Raw genomic sequence first — 16426 nt, 5'->3', positions numbered from 1 at the left:
GGTGTGTGGGTGTGGGGTGTGTGTGTGTGGGTGTGGGGTGTGTGTGGGGTGTGTGTGTGTGTCTGTATCTGTGTCACGGTAGAATATGTTTTATTTCCATTTTTTAACATAGAAGAAGTGAGGTGTTGCTTTTATCTTATGCGCCAATGAATGTCATCTGCGTCTTGTTACATTTGTCATTCTCCTTCAATTTGTAAATCTTCATTTCTATCTACACAACCTTTTTTCTCGTGCATGATGTCACCATAGTTTCGCAATATTTTATCCTCATTATGGATATTGTGTGTCTTCATGGTCTATTTATGTCCTTTGTATCATTTTTGTATGATTGCATAGATGTGTATTCTCATTTTTGTTTACCTGATATGAAAGAGTATTTATTGAAATAAAAGCAATAATAGGACAGGAGAGACTGCATTGTCCCTCTTCTTTTTTTCTCTTAATATATCTCGTTAGCAAGAGCGGTCTTGAATTGATTTACTTTATTAGAGGGGATATAGTGAGAGAAAATGAGTGGAGGATTGATAAAATCTGACAAACGTCTTTGGTAGTTCTGATCTGCTAACCAATTCTTGAATTGGTTGCCAACGATCACTACAAAATGTTGTAGTTTTGAACACGGACTTTGGTGTGTTTAACCATTTTGATTTCCTTTCTACTAATAATGGTCTCTATAATTTTCACCCTTGAATTAAATGGTTTATGTAGCATCACCTTGATTTTTAGGTACTCATATGGAAGATGGAGAACGATAAAGCAAAAGGCACCAGTGGTCTAGTGGTAGAATAGTACCCTGCCACGGTACAGACCCGGGTTCGATTCCCGGCTGGTGCAACCCACAAGGATTCGTTGTTCTTAATATTTTCTTCCATTTTAATCCTGAGAAAGATACCAGGGGTTCCCATCCGACTATTACCTTCATTTCTATTTCGTTTCACCCTGAAATTTCTGTTCTACTCTCCCAAAATTCGAACTCTGGAAGTTTCAGATTTTTCTTATTCAACTTTGTCCTTGAGGAACCTGTGCATGCAATATTTTTGCGACTTGCCAGAGCGGCTGCGCGCCATTCACGATATGAAAAAAGATTTATTACGTTTATTGTAGGTGAAGGCATCCAATGGTTACAAGGAGGAAGGTATTCAATTCAACACGTAGCAGAGTAGATATCGTACAGAATCATCAAGAGCACAAATACAGGTGATCAATTCACAAGCAATGAATGTATATAATTTCCAACATATACCATGCCCCTTTTGACTATAAAAGTAGAATAGAAGATTTTGAGGTATCCAAAAAGAACTGATCTCCTCCGCCCAAAAAGACTTTGATGTATTTCTAATCATAAGGATTGCGGAAATTCTTCAAAAGTTCGGGGATGTCGTACCCAAGCATATCATCGACAGACTGTATCATTTTAGGTTTCAGCTTCTCAAACTTATCGATACTGTAGCCACCCAGAACCTCCCTGAAGTGTTCGACATTAGGGAAATCTCCAGCTGGTAGATGGTGTTCCCTCTGAACCTGAAAATTTAATGATAGGGAAATAAGCAAAGCCGTGTGCTCACAGGCACACAGAACGTGCACACAGAAAGAGAGAGAGAGCTAGAACCTTTGCAAATTCATCAGGCAGGTTATCGATGAGCCTCTGTTGCGTCTTAGCTTTGCCCATCATTGCAGGCATCTCCTTTTTCAGATGACTGATAATATAAGCATGTATCTTAGCTGCCCTAGCACGTTTTACAAATTCATTTATCTGCAGGACATAAAGAATATTTTAAACCCATTTTGCCCATGCCAATAAGCAAATAGTGGCCCAAAAGGCATAAAAACTTGATGATCTCATACTCACACGACGATCGCAAGCTTTCTTTGGTATGTCTTTCAAATCAGCAAGAAGGTCATCTTGTTCTTTCTCAAATAGCTCTTTACCAATGGGACCAGAAGCAGCCTCATTGATGGGCTTGTCATTAAACGAACTGTAAAGACAAAAGAAGACACCAAGAGTATAGCAAATGTTAGCCACAAGAACAGGAAAATTAATCATAACTGCAGTGGCAGTGTAAAAGAAGAGATGGCAGAGGGCAAAGGTGAGCAAGGAAACAAGATGGAGGGGTATAAGAAATAGAACTCTAGCATCCATCTCAACCACTAATGGAAAGAAGATGCAGACTATACCTAGTCAATGAGATAAGGCTGACTTAAGTTCAAGAAAGAACTCAAGTGCAGCAGACATCAGCAAGTAAAAATGCATTTTGTCAAAAGCATCCATCACAAGACTCAATTTTCGGAAACTTTCTTTTAATATAGAGGACCTTGGAATAAAATTTGACAGGATATAATATAAAAATATTTTTCAGAAAATAATCCAAATGATGCAGCAACAAGCAAAATATAGGATAACTACAAAATAACACCCAAAACACATTTCTCCAGAAGATCTGTAAGACTAATAGCAGCATACAAAGAAAACGATTAAAGCTTCCCGAACCTAGGTTTTCAAGTTTGAAGTGGGTGCCCTAACTTTCAATATCAAAACCTTAACACATACAAGTTTGGACATAGGATATCTCAGTTTCCACCAAATAAATATTCAAGCCAGCTATCATAGCTGAGAGTCAACTTAGATATTGGTCCGATAACAATATATCAGCAGATAACATTTCAATTGTTACAAAAAACAAAGTAATTGGCTAAGAGCTTACCCAATATAAACTCGCATAACTTCAGGAGTGTTTAGAACCTTCCCAAGGGACCACATCAATGCTCCATATACCCGCATAAGCTGCAATGAGCATGACCAGTAAAATGAATTTACCAGACCATTACATAGCTTCTTTATGGGGACAGTTGAAGGACAATATAACGAGTAAAGAAAACAACTTAATAACTCGCACCTGCTGTGTGTCAACTTGGTCAGCCTTGTTCAAAACCACACGTATCTTATCATCATGACCTCGTAAAGATCCAATAACTCGTTTGAATTCATCACTTATATCAAGTTTGTGAGGATCAAATAGAAGCAGGATGAGATCACACTTTGCGGCAAACCACGATGTTACACCGGTAAAGTCATAGCTTCTCTGTGTTCGTTGCTTTTCTCCTGATAAAACACCAGGGGTGTCCACAAATGTGATATGCTCCAGCAGCTTTTAGCATTCAAAACAAAAAATATAAGTAGTCAAGAATTTTGTCTCTCTTCATTTGGGTGAAAAAGTTGATGATAGATAAAGTTTGCCCTCACAGGATGTGGCATCTGTGAACACTCAAATTTTGACAAGAATGCAGTTCCAAAAGTTGTCAGGCCACTGAAAGGCATATCTGCTTGAACAGCAACGGTGTTTCCTGGAATACTTCTCTCATCAGGTCCATTCTGTATAAAAAAAGAAACAATTTCACAGTAATACTGATGGGAAACAAAAATGTATACCAGCGGAAATGGAGTCAGAAGTTGGAAAAACATTTATGAAGCAATCAACCCAATGTTCAGCCAGCAATTTCCATGTAAGCAATACACATCAAAGGAAGGAAGGCAACACCAGATGACGAGAAATCATAGAAAAAATAGAGCGCTGCCTCCATCATCCATTAAGTTATGCCAGTAGAAAAACCAATTAACCCACTAAATCATACATAGTATACAATCTGGAACCAGATAGCATCAGAAGTTCGAACAGCAGAATCATATAGGACTCTGTTTAACTTAAAATAAATAGTAAAAACTTTGTACTATAAAGAGTACAACATACCATCACAACAACAAATCTATCTGTGGTGGGCTCTGGCCCAATGTGAGCACCTATGATATAGAGTTGAATAAAGAACAATTAGATCAGTAACAAAAGAAAATGAAGGTACATGAATGCTCCAGAGATAGTTGTTGTGTACCTGGATAACTTGTTCTGAGCAAATGTTTGATAAATGTTGTCTTCCCAGTGGAGTACTGACCCAGCAGCATCACCATGGGCTTAGCATCAAAATCACTATTGGTCTTCCAACATGCAATGTATTATTGTATAGAGTTAATCACCAGATCAGCTAAAGTATAGTCCATCCAAAAAAGCAACAAATAGAAGACCAAATATTTTGGTGTTTTCTGCACATTACTTTAACTGAAGGAAGAATAAATATGTACCAGCAACGGAGAAACAAAGTCGTTAAACCGATAGGTTACTTCCAGGGGCTTGAGCTTCTGTACATACAACTTCTTCAAGCCATCAATAATTGAAGTGACAGAACTCAGAGATACCTAGTACAATATATAAGGAGGAAGCATCATTCAAGGAGCCAAAAAACCTAACAAAGAAGAAATGACATGTGGAAATTGGATGGTAACGAAAGGAATGGCATGATGAAAGAACTTGAAGAGAGGGCAAATATTCATGACTCTGACACCAATATAGTGAAGTCTATAAAACTGAGCATAGATATGTTAAAATAAAAATGAAAGCACAAAAACTTGAAGTGATTGAGAACAGGAGAAAAAAAGGAAGATAATTATACAGAACAGAAATCGAGGAATAAACATTTCACTCCACCCCCATGCAGTTAGAGACCTTAAAATGGATGACTACCGAAGAAAATTAAACCAATAGCCACCTCACCAAATGATGGCATTATGCTAGTGTGCAATAAGCATGGCAAAGGAAGAGGCATAAATGTAGGCATTATCAAGTAAAAGACGGTTCATAATGCCAGATTACCTTCTTTGCAGATTTTGAAGAAGAAAACCAACTAGCTGCAGGTGAAGATTGTGGTTGAACACTGCCTAAAACATAATAAAGTCAGCCAGAATTGAATACCAATATTCCAATACAGACAACATATCAAGCTTACCATTCTGCTCAGGTTCACTTGATACACGCTTTTTCTTCTGCACAAAAGCAGAAAAAGTGAAAAACAGTGGCATTTAAATTTTAATGCAAGTACGGGAAAATAAAAGACTTACAGCAAGGAGTGCATCTAGACCTTCCATGGCCGGAGGTTGCAAGTTTTCGAAGTCAACTGCAGATGATTAATGTAATACAACCATGTCAAAATCACTACTTTATTAGGACATAAACAGACTAAAGAAACTGGAAAGAAAACTCAGGCAAGCAATAAAACACCATCTCCGACTTGTAAATAGAATGACCAGGAACATGAAAACTAAAGAAGCAAAAGAATCTGATACTCCAGTGCTTACCTTCAGAAGTTAAAATATCACTGTTGAGAGCATGCCCAGCTTGTGCCAAAGAGACTAACTACATAGCCAAATGTTAAGGGAGATCAGCATCATGATATTGATCATTTTCACAAAATGAACAGGAAAATATCAGAACCTGCATTGCTGTAATGAATTCTTTAAATCCAAGAAAGCCTTGCCTCTTCGAATCGGCAATTGCCCACACCTTATGAAAATGAAAGAGAAGCAACAGCAAGATAAGAAGATAGGAAAAATCTACAAAAAGGAATCCATAGATGTAATCAAAATGAAAGCCTTCAATCCAGTTCAGGAACCTATAAACACAAAATAAGCCAAGTAACACTTGGACAGACATACATTGGCACAAAAGTGGGTTAATCATATGCTAAATCAAACGACACAAGAGCCTGATCACAATACAATATATGTCGAGTAAAGTTAAAGTAGATAGCAGAGCGTCACAAAGTATCATCTGTGCTACTTAATCAACCACATTAACTCCAGAACTAGAACAAAGTTAGACCCCACAAGAATTTACCATAGAAAGCAGCGAAAACATCCTTAAGAAAGGCAATATAAAAACAATCAAACAAAGAGAAAAAAAAATAAAAAGTAAAAAAACAAATGATAACAATAATTACCAGTTTGAGATCTTGACGAGGTAAGTTAGACATGGCAAAGAACTTGATAGCATCGCCTCCCGTGAGACGCCCATCTCCATCTAATTGCATAAAAGAATCAAACATTTGAAGTACAGAAGAAGTAAACAAACAAGTTAACCCCGGAATCAAATTTGAAGTAGGAGAAATAACAGGAGCAACCTGAATCAGCGAAAGAAAACCAATCCTGGTAGATCTTCTGGTGCTCCTTGGAGCACCGACTAATCGGGGCAGAATCTATCTCCATTCTCTGCAACTTCAGGACTTCGATTCAGGTTCGTTTGGCTACCGGATTTTCCTCGAGTAACAATTTTTGCTGTTTCTGATTATCTATCATTACAGCCAAAAACGAGGTTTTGTCTTTTTCTTCGTTCTGGGAGCGAAGAGCCGTTTATCCGACGTCCTGCGTCAAACGACGTCGCTCTGAGTTTGGCATGTCTAGTTTACTACTCCTAAGTCCTAAATCTTTCTTTTCCCCGGGTGATTTCCCCTTCTTTAAGGGAACAAGTACCTTTTAATGCATCAATATTTTTTTTCCAAAAAAAGGTAAATTCCACTTCACCCCCCTCCAATTCTCAATTATATCACTTAATCCCCCTGAACTTTTATAAATACTTCACTTACATCCTCACCTTTTTTGTAAACTTAACAATTCAGTTGGGTTAATTTTATAAAATAAAATACTTAGGATAAAATCGTGAAACTTTTTTTTTAATACTTCTAACATCTCTATGTTTTTACTCTAAATTTTAAATTTACATTTCGAAACTCAAAACTAATTTAGATGGTTCTATTGAATAACGTTTATCTTGATCAATAATACTATTATCATCATTTGTTTAATTTGTATGATGATAATTATTTTTATAATGATGATTTTTACCATTATAATTCTTTACTACTTAATTGATTATATTTTACATTGAAGGTTTCAGTGTGATGGTATATAGATGTTAAGATGTACTAAGAAAAAACATTCATAAGTATTTTATTTAATAAAATTAATTTTGGAGGTAGGAATGCAATTGAAAATTTTATAAAAGGTTTTAAGTGATAGAATGGAGAGTAGGAGCTAAAGTGAAACAAAGAGAGAGTAGAGGGGTTAAAGTGGAATTTACCCTCTTTTTTTCTAAAAGAAAAATAACCAAATGATTTTAACTTTAACTATCATCATATGCCTAAAGATCACAGATTGTTTATACATAATTACTAATGAATAATCTGTTTAATGCCATTTTTACATTGATAAAAAAAATTAAATACACAATCTTTTAATTAAAACTAATATTTTAGTAATTAAGTGAACATGCTGATTCGGTTTGATCACGCGCGACCTAGATCAAGGACCACGATCTCACCACGTCACCACTCCGAATCTGATATTTGAAGATAAAACAAAGAAAATTAAGCTAGTCGGGTCCGTCCTCGACCACGACACTCCGATGCTCAAGTAAATTTGGGGTCGAAGGAAAAATTTGCGATCTAAATATGCGAGTAAGACGTTGTGTGTAAAAGTACTTCTTGTTTGTAGGGCCCTTTTGTGGGTCCCACTCCCCAACGCGTGTCGTCTCAAAAGTTATTCATACAATGGCTAAGCATTTTCTCAGCACGACATCTATTCAAGTCACTATATGGGTCAGACCCAAGTTATCCTGACCCGAAAGAAATGACCTTGATCCACGACACTGATGCAACCTCAATATTTCATTAGAATCCCCGTCACATGCATATACTAATTCTTGAAATTTACTTGAGCAAGCAGGCAGGCAGGGTGCTTGAGACTAAAAGTTGACCATGAAAAACAAGATCAAGGCAAATTGAGAGATAAAACGTTAGTGAAAATGACTTGTCACTAGCGCTCTTTTTCTTGTGGAAGCAAAGGTTTTGAGTCTTGACAACAATAGGAAGCATATTGCACACATCCAACACGCGTTTTTGCATTAGACATAAGCCCACCAAAAATAATAATTTTTTATTATCAATAATTAATTAATAATTAGAATTAAAATAGATTAATATACACACCAACACGGTAGTGGAATTCAAACTTATAATGGGCTTTTGACTTCGCCTAGCTAGGTTATTTTAATTTAGAGTAAATTACAAGCTTTCATTAGGTTTGATATAATTATTAATATATTTTTATTATTTGAAAAATTATCAATACCCCATGATTTTAACTGTCCTCTAACAATTAGCCTCCATTAGGGTTTCATCAATTTTTTCTATTGAACAGACTAAAATACCCCTATAAACTAAGAATTATAGTTGTATTTATTTTTTAAAGTTTTATTTTTATTTTTATGTATTAAGTGGATAATTTTTTTATAATTTTTAAAATTTTTCTATCCATCCCGTTCAATTTTCTTACAAAATTTTATTTTTTAAAAAAAAATACAATAAGAACAAAATTGACAATTTCATACATCGATTACATAATTTAATCAAATATTTAAGGTATATTTGTAATTATGTCAAATTTTAGGAGAAGTTGTTGTAATTCACCCTTTTAATTTATTACTATCTATTACTTATTTTATCTTTTCAATTGATATTACTTTATGACATGAAGAAGCTTGAAACTCAGTGAAAGATTATGAGCGAAACTTGAAGAACAAAAAGTAACATGACAATATAGCCATTGAAACGAGCATGAGTACAACACAGTCCAAAAAAGTCCAAACCTCTCCCATTGTAGCAATTTTATGATCAAGGAAGCTACAGAGCAAGGCACATACTCGTTACGTAAGAACCAACACACATAGATACGACCTGCGAAAAAAAAGAAAAAAAATCTACAAGTGTAGGATGCAAGATGAGTCGAGCAGGCTCGTTCTGATCCTTCTATACAAAAGTGATGGACGATAGAAAAATTGAACGAATAAATTGTCTTCTAACGACTCCTAATCGCAGATTTCACGAATCAAATGCCTGGGGTACTGACAAATTAATCCAGATTCATGCCCGTGTGCTGGTTCAAGAAATGCCTATTGTCTTCCCCAGCAACCAGAGCACAAGAGAAAACTCTATCCCAAATATGGTGTGGAGATAACTTCTGTCCAGCATAAAGCCGTATACCGTGATTCCAGCTCTATTTTGCTCAAAGTAGGTCACTGCAACACCGCAAAAGTTAGATATCATCAGTTTACTTCACATTACATGTGTAAATAGAATAAATGTGTGTAGTAATTCTCACACAGTGGGGAAACAAACAAAAAGATTTAAGGTAGCCTGATGTACCCAATGCTTGTCTTTTCTGAAATGAGATTGTGCTGTAGGCATATGATGGAAGAAACTTAGTATTGTCAAGGTCATCCTCTTCATCCCCAACATCATCAAGATCAGATGATCCTTGGGAGCTCTCAGCGAAAACTTGCTCGCGTGCTACCTGAGCAGCTGCATTCTCGGTTTCTGTTGTGTTGAACGAGTCGATTGTGGCACACACGTGCCACTTGGCCGCAAGGGACGTCACGGCTTGTGCCTTGTGGGTAATTCTTGCTGCACTTCGTAACAAACTCAGGAGCCCGGATAGAAGGCTGACAGAGCAGACCTGTGCATCAAGTACAAAAATTTCAGCGGGCTGGATTTTCTATTGCAAATTCGTATTGCATCTGATCAAACAGACCGTGTTCACAAGTCAAACCACTTGCACAAGAACATGGGAACGAAGAATCCGAGTATGTACCGCTAGTTCTCCAGCATGAAATATATTGACATCGGCATTGGGCCGTGTGGTCATGAGAAGAGACGCGAATTGGCTTGCGGTGATGAAGATCAATGCCCATAATATGAATGCTCTATACCTATGGCTAATAATACTCAAATGCCTTCTTATCCGGAGGTGTTCTTTCATAACTGATTCGACATCAGAATCGACCTGGAAAACCTGAGCGAAATCCTGCAGGCGGAGAATCTGAAGGTAGCATATGAGACGGAAGAGAATACAGACTAGAAAAAAGACCATAGCTCTATAAAACCAGGAGCACAGCTCCAGGATGCAAGCAACGGTGTTGCTCACAATCACATGTCCCAAGAAGGGAATTCGTGTTCCGCCTGAGCCAAACCACCATATTTTGTAGACGCTCTCAGCAACAAAACAGGGCAGCACGAAGCTGAACAAGATCTTCAGCGATCTCTGCATTGCGAACAAGATTGTAACGCGAGTTGTTAGTAAAAGAAGGATCTGAAGCACCCAAATTACTGTAAGTTTCTAACAGTCAAATCGAAATCCGCTTGATCTTAATTCAGACAAGATTGAATGCGAGAGAAAGGAAGGGCGTAAGGAGAAGCGTACATGGAATTGTTGGGTATACCCCTTCCGAACAGTCTCGCTCTCATCGCGGAGCTTATCAAAGAACAAAAACCGCCGGAGGCCGTACTTGCGGACGAAAGTGGACAAACAAACGAAGGATAAGGTGGCGACGCCGCTGAGAGAGAGCTGTGCCACGGTGTCGTAGGGCCGGCTGTGGCGGCTGTCGCAGTCGCTGCAGGAGAGCACGAAATGCGAGACGGCGGGGACGACAATGGCGAAGGCGAAGAAGACGAACCAGGAGAGGCAGGCAGTCAAAGGGTTGGACTGATCAACGCAGAGCCATTTGAGCCAGGTGCGGAAGCTCTGGAGCTCGTCGCGCGGGTGGGAGACGCAGCGGGCGAAGGCCCGACTCTTGTTAAGGTGATTCAGCAGCAAGGCTTCTCTTTCATCCCCCATGGCCGCATGAAATCCAGTAGCACTGAGATTCTGGTCTGTGATTGAGGGGAGAGAGGTTGAGTTGTGGGTCTGAAATGAAAATCTGTATCTCAGACTCTCAGTTTACATATGGAAGGAAGGTGGGATGTTTGAGTTAGTTTTGACTTTTGTTTGCCAATGGGAGAGCGCAAGGGAAGTTGGCGGAGGAAGGAGTATTTTAGAGTGGGAAATTGGGTAGAGCTCAGCCTCAGCTGCAGTTTTCTTGATTTGGAAATTTATTTTATTTGTTCTGGATTCTTCTTCATCCAGAACAAAATCATGTCCGCATCTCCAACAATCGTATTCAACCATAGCGTAGAGGAGATAAGCAAGGAACAATAACAAGGTTGTTTTTCTATGTATCTTACATGTAATATATTTAACATCAAAACTAAAATGATACATACTTGTGAAAATGAAACCCTCAATGTATTTATAGAAATTCATATATCAGAACTCATATCGACTGCTTATCAGTAAATGAGCCATCAAATGGTCTGGGAATCAACTATTTGGCAAATCAGGTGATGAGCAAAAGATTCTCATGCTCTTTGGAGGATAAATTTGTTCTTATGAGCTTTTTCACTATTAATTCCTCTTATTAAAATCATTTTGACTAAAAAAACATTTCTTCTCATCAATTAAGCTGACTAACATATATTATAATAATTTTGTAGTGAAATTGAAATGAGTGATGAGAAATAGCAGCAGAGGACTTCACAAGGAAACCACAAATCAATCAGGAATGCTGTGGGGCTGGGACCATACGCCCCCACAACGTGTACTGTTCCGCATTCAATCAAACAAGTGGGAGTGGCCATTCTCTCCATTCTGCTTCCCCTCGGCCTCCTATATGAGAAATGAACAAAATACTCTTTGTGAAAAATGATGTTTTTAGAAAATGAAGTAAATTATCCTCTATCTAAATCATTGATAAAAGAATAAAAAATAATTTATTTATTTTATGTATCACATAAATTAAATTACATTTAATCCAAATTATAAATCAAAGTCGGAAAGGGAGAAATTGTTGGTCAACGAATTTGTTGGGCGGATGCAGTGTCTGTGAGAAATTGATTGGATGAGTGGTGCACAAGATGCCATTAGACGTGGCCATAACAATATATATATACAATACTTGTCCAACTCTGGCTTAGTCCAAAATGAAATTTCTCTCATTCATTGATGTCTGAAGATTATTTTAATTTATCTAGGAATTCAAATTATAAAGATAAGTATCATGATCTATCACCTGAGCTTTCTTTCTAGACACATGAACCAACATTTTTAATTTAGAATAAATTATGTATACACCTCAAAATTTGACATTTCGGTTACTGAAAATGACTATCGAAATATACCCGAAATTTTTTTGCCATGCTAAATGTGGTACAAGATTATTCTATAATGATGGGAGTTATAATGGAGAAAGCACGACAGACTAATTAACATCCATTTTTTTCAAAAAAAAATCCTTCAAGAATTATGGGTTGCATTCACCCATCACAAAAGTTGTAAGTTTTTCGTTTTACAGATATTATATTTAACTTTTTTTGTATAGACTATTGTTTTGAATATTTGAAAAAATAAAAAAGCGAGGGAATAAAGTTATGTAACAGGATGTTTGATAAAAGAACAAACCGTTTATTGGGCCTGAATGTAAATAGGGTTTGGGTTTGGGTTTGGGTTTGGGTTTGGGTAAACAATGGTTTGGTGTTGGGTGATGAAGGAAGGATAATAGGATCTCCTTCTTGTTGTATGCATTGATGATACCCTCCCGGTGCGTATTAAAACCAAGAGTTACTTCTTGTTAGGCTGGAACCAGTCTATTTTGCTAAATAACTCACGCTTCCGGAAATTCTAATTCAAGTTAAATTTGACTAAATTAAAATCAATTATATAATAAACTTTAGTATATTCATCGTGTGATTAGTATATATTTTAAAGAGAGTGATCAATTACATGACAAAGTAAATCATACTTATTATATAATTAATTTAATTCAATCAAACTTGATTTGAATAAAAAGTTTCTCGCTTCCAACTTCCATTCCAAAAGTAAGGTGCCATCACTATGCATATATCACTGCAAAACTTGAAACCTTAAGGGACTGCTTGGCACAGTTAACAGAAGAGCGGACATTCTCCGCGGATGCTGGACATATTCTTCCATTTGAACTCGAAAATTTCAAACACGGCTAACATTAATAAGCCAGGACAAACGTTTAAAGACAGTAAACCAACAATTGGAGAAGGCTGTGAGACCAGCAAACTACCTATAACAACGACTATTTCAAAATACATTAATGTTCACTGATATTTTGGACAGAGGAAAGTTGTATTACCTGGGCCTATAATTCACTGTCCCGACCATGGCGTGTTCATGAAGTGTAAAACTTAATATCTTATTCCCAGTTTGTTGAATATCCCGGTATCAGCCAAAAAACCTACTTCTTACAGCCAGGGAAGGAATAGTACCAAGAAGACATTCCCCCTGGGCAACGCAATGGACGAACAGAGCAAGTTGAATCTTTACCAAGAGATCCAACTTCATCAAGCATACAGAACTAGCAGCATACTTCGAGACATAGGTTATCAATAGCACAAAATACCGACTCAAAGACCAACAGCACCCACACTCATGTTCGCCGAACGTAAATATCATGCAAGAAAGTGCAAGACAAATAACACATCAAATACATGAAGACCTTAATGCTGCTAATGATAGGATTGATCAACAAAAGAAACAGGCAACAAACTTACACAGTTGAATTGCTTAAGTTGCTATAGCGATCCAAGTTGCGATTGACAACATAAGAGTGAAACCTATACGATTCCGGAAATAGTACTAACCAAATTGTTCAACCAACACCACCACCTTGTCTTGCTCTGTGCCAAAACAGGAAAGAAAAGCAGCACAGCAAAAGAAGGAAACACAATTTGGAATAAGAAAGAAGAATAGAGATTATCGTCGCACAAACATGTATAAAGCACAGAAAAGGAAACCTCATATAATCCCCAACGCGTTTATTAGTAAATGACATCCAAAACAGAAACCAGAAAACTAAAGAAGTCTATTGATGTGCGCGGCCAGTGGAGTCTGCAAAGGAGTAGAGCAGCAATAGAACATGAAAACCCCTTTATGATAAATTTTCCTTTTGAAGTGAAAACTGCTGAAACATGTTAAATCAGAACGAAAAAAGAGTAGGGAAATGGAAATACAACAGAACCACAACAAGTTACCATCTCAGAAGCGGAGCATAAATAAATGCGTCTCAAAGCATTCTCGTTGCAGTAAATACATCTAGATTCCAAATTTACTTCTTTTGACGGCATCCAGCAATAAAAACCACTAAAAATACATTAATTAACAATCATTGACAGAATCTTATCGTGTCAATTGGACATGTCAAAGAAAACGTAAAACACACACGTGGTGATCTATGGAGTCGAGGATACAACCGCATACTGATGACTACTGACTAATGTATCTAACTACATCAGTTACTTATCCGAGATACAAGAAACACGTAAAATCTACATGCAAGTGATTCTCGACCAAGAAAACAGCCCCATGCAAGATCCCAAGGCAAAACAGCATAGGTCCAAAAGCATAAGGTACTAACAATTCCAAGTATGACTTAAAACAAAAGAAGAGTTTCCTAGTACAAACAAACGGACCAAAACAAGTAAAATAAACCACAGTGTTCTCCATAAGCAGTTCTTCTAGCAAGAAACTTAACCAAGTCTACCCGCAACACTTGATAGGATACCAGACTAGACAAAGAATGCAGATGCAGATTAATGAACAATGGAAAATAAGCTTTCAAAGTATCCTACAATCCGAGGTACCCGTCCCAAAGATGTAGCAAAAGCAATTCAAGTTAAGCTACCCCAGTAACAGTACTCTCAAAATAGCAGGATCAGATACCACCGCAATGCCTACAAACCATGTCCGGGAATTACTAGAGTAGATTCATCTATTCAAAATTTCAAATTTTCACATCACAACAAAGAAAACTAGATGTTGCAAACCAATAGGTCAGAACTTCACCAAGTCGAGATTAAACAGTTCACAACTAACTCACACAGCTAGTTGCGCTTAAGGGTAAAATACACACAACAGACTTGAGTAGCAACATTCAGAAGAACATCATCTAGAGACCAAAACACCACAGGACTACACCCAAATCTGCATCAGAATAACCTCTATTATCAATAACATTAAGGTTTATAAATTTAAAACAAGTAAATTCTCTTCAAACAACAGACACTCATAGAACACAGACTCTAAAGTTTCTATAACGTCTTAGTCCATTCACCCCTGTCTATGAGCAGTCTTCTCGCTCTGTTTCATTCCTGTTTTTTTTTTTTCCTGGCTTTCTCCGCAAATAAAAAGAAAAAAAGGTTAAAAAAAAAAGAAGTTTGGTAATTTAACCAAATGAGTTTTTTCCAAATGATGGGATCGTCATCTAAAACACTTCAGAGCCGGAGCGCCGTGCAAGCCAGCTCGTCCACATCAGCATCCGCGTCAGCGGCGGCATCCACCGGCGGCGGCGGCATGTTAAGATCAAAAGGCAGGGGCTTTTTACAAGAGGAGGAGGCTATGTCACACTCGGCATCATCAACCACGGATGAGGAGGAATCACAGTCGCTGTGACAATCATCTGGAACAACTGGGGGAGACCGAGGATACCTCCTCTGCTGCTGCATGAGCAGCGGTCTCGGCGGCGGCGGCGGCTGCCTGGGCCCACTAAAAGACTCGACGGTGCTGCTCATACCGCTGGAGGTCGGCCTTTGCTGCGCAATTATTTGGTGCTCCTCGGAGTAAAACCGGGAGTCCATAAATGGGTCGTTAGGGTTATTGATGATTTGTGGTTGATTAGGGTTTTGTGGGTTGAAATCGGGAAAAACAGTGCCGTTTGGGGGCAAAGGGAAGTTCGTCTTCGCCTTAGGGCCACGGAGAGAGCGAGCGGCGCTGTCATACGCCCGTGCAGCTTCCTCAGCCGAGTCGAAGGTGCCGAGCCAAACACGCGTCTTCTTCCAAGGGTCTCTGATCTCGGCAGCAAATCTTCCCCATGGCCTCTTCCTCACGCCCCGGAATCTGATCTCCTTAGAACCTCCAGATCCGTTTGCCTCCCCGCCGTGAACCACCTCCGCTTGCCTCACCGGTGCTCTGCCTCGCCGCATGGCCAAATCCAAAGATCAAGAGGAAAAAAAAAAAAAAAAAGCCGGAGGAGCACGAGGAGAAGGAACCCCAAAAACAAAAAAATCAAAATGAAAAATGATACCAATTATCAGCAGATGAGAAACGATTATAAAGAGGGGGGAGGGGCAATGAAGAAAAAGCAATGGCCTAAGAAGCAAACATATGTACAGAGAAAGAAACAACGCCACAGATACAGAGAGGAATGAGATGAGATTGAGATAATCTAATTTTTCTCTTTCTTTCTTTCTCTCTCTACTGTGTGTTGTGTGTGAAAACAGAGAAGGGGGGGGGGGGTAGGGGGGTGAGGTGCACCGAGCGTTTATTTCTCCATTTTAATTATTAATTTTTGTTTTTTGTTTTTTGTTTTTTGCTCTGTTTTTCCCTTTTTCTCCTTTCAATTTTTGGGAGGAATTGCTTTCTCGATTTCTCTACCTTCTCACACGCCCCCACAAACCGACTCCGCCCCTTGTATCCATACCTGAAAAGACTCAACAACCCCTCACCTCTCCTCTATTTCCCTATTTACCCCTACAAATTTCTCAATTATTAATTAATGGGTGTTGGTATTTCTGGTCAGAGTGGTGTCCAGTTCTGTCCTTTTCTCTGCTTCATTATTTACGTGAAAAAGCAGCAAAGGGTGGCGTGGTAGAT

At 38.2% G+C, this 16426-nt stretch overlaps 3 protein-coding genes and 1 non-coding gene across 4 annotated transcripts; 1 reads left to right on the top strand and 3 right to left on the bottom strand.

Annotated features, from left to right (window-relative positions):
* The first annotated feature begins 763 nt into the window (after positions 1-763).
* Positions 764-834, top strand: TRNAG-GCC (transfer RNA glycine (anticodon GCC)). Its single transcript has one exon. It is a non-coding gene; the product is annotated as a tRNA-Gly (tRNA).
* Positions 835-1075: 241 nt separating this feature from the next.
* Positions 1076-6321, bottom strand: LOC105174900 (EH domain-containing protein 1). The gene is made up of 16 exons (XM_011097150.3): positions 6004-6321; positions 5824-5903; positions 5319-5387; positions 5183-5240; positions 4946-5001; positions 4834-4870; positions 4701-4765; positions 4133-4246; positions 3886-3988; positions 3747-3796; positions 3242-3370; positions 2895-3146; positions 2703-2782; positions 1850-1976; positions 1610-1753; positions 1076-1521 (listed from the first exon to the last, which is right to left on the bottom strand). Exons 1-16 carry the CDS (start codon positions 6086-6088, stop codon positions 1336-1338), a joined length of 1635 nt encoding a protein of 544 aa, XP_011095452.1. The 5' UTR covers positions 6089-6321; the 3' UTR covers positions 1076-1335.
* A 2127-nt stretch (positions 6322-8448) lies between these two features.
* On the bottom strand, positions 8449-11006 carry LOC105174899 (uncharacterized). Its single transcript, XM_011097149.3, has 4 exons — positions 10136-11006; positions 9527-9976; positions 9082-9391; positions 8449-8954 (listed from the first exon to the last, which is right to left on the bottom strand). Exons 1-4 carry the CDS (start codon positions 10547-10549, stop codon positions 8818-8820), a joined length of 1311 nt encoding a protein of 436 aa, XP_011095451.1. The 5' UTR covers positions 10550-11006; the 3' UTR covers positions 8449-8817.
* A 3753-nt stretch (positions 11007-14759) lies between these two features.
* LOC105174898 (ethylene-responsive transcription factor 3) lies at positions 14760-16076 on the bottom strand. The gene has a single exon (XM_011097148.3). The coding sequence runs from the start codon at positions 15754-15756 to the stop codon at positions 15049-15051; it is 708 nt and encodes a 235-aa protein (XP_011095450.2). The 5' UTR covers positions 15757-16076; the 3' UTR covers positions 14760-15048.
* Between the last annotated feature and the right edge of the window lie 350 nt (positions 16077-16426).

This window comes from Sesamum indicum, linkage group LG12, assembly GCF_026168435.1.
Source record: "Sesamum indicum cultivar Baizhima isolate 11 linkage group LG12, ASM2616843v1, whole genome shotgun sequence".
In the NCBI taxonomy this organism is placed as follows: Eukaryota; Viridiplantae; Streptophyta; class Magnoliopsida; order Lamiales; family Pedaliaceae; genus Sesamum; species Sesamum indicum.
This window is presented reverse-complemented; position numbering and strand designations above follow the sequence as displayed.

What these genes read in the sequence shown, in the direction of transcription:
- LOC105174899 (XM_011097149.3), bottom strand. Translation starts at nt 10,549, where the DNA reads ATGGGGGATGAAAGAGAAGCCTTGCTGCTGAATCACCTTAACAAGAGT. An exon ending in GGTATACCCAACAATTCCAT is followed by an intron (nt 9,977 to 10,135) that starts GTACGCTTCTCC and finishes TTCGCAATGCAG; the next exon opens with AGATCGCTGAAGATCTTGTT. An exon ending in TCAGAAAAGACAAGCATTGG is followed by an intron (nt 8,955 to 9,081) that starts GTACATCAGGCT and finishes GCGGTGTTGCAG; the next exon opens with TGACCTACTTTGAGCAAAAT.
- LOC105174900 (XM_011097150.3), bottom strand. Translation starts at nt 6,088, where the DNA reads ATGGAGATAGATTCTGCCCCGATTAGTCGGTGCTCCAAGGAGCACCAG. An exon ending in CTCGTCAAGATCTCAAACTG is followed by an intron (nt 5,388 to 5,823) that starts GTAATTATTGTT and finishes CATTTTCATAAG; the next exon opens with GTGTGGGCAATTGCCGATTC. An exon ending in TGATATTTTAACTTCTGAAG is followed by an intron (nt 5,002 to 5,182) that starts GTAAGCACTGGA and finishes AATCATCTGCAG; the next exon opens with TTGACTTCGAAAACTTGCAA.
- LOC105174898 (XM_011097148.3), bottom strand. Translation starts at nt 15,756, where the DNA reads ATGCGGCGAGGCAGAGCACCGGTGAGGCAAGCGGAGGTGGTTCACGGC.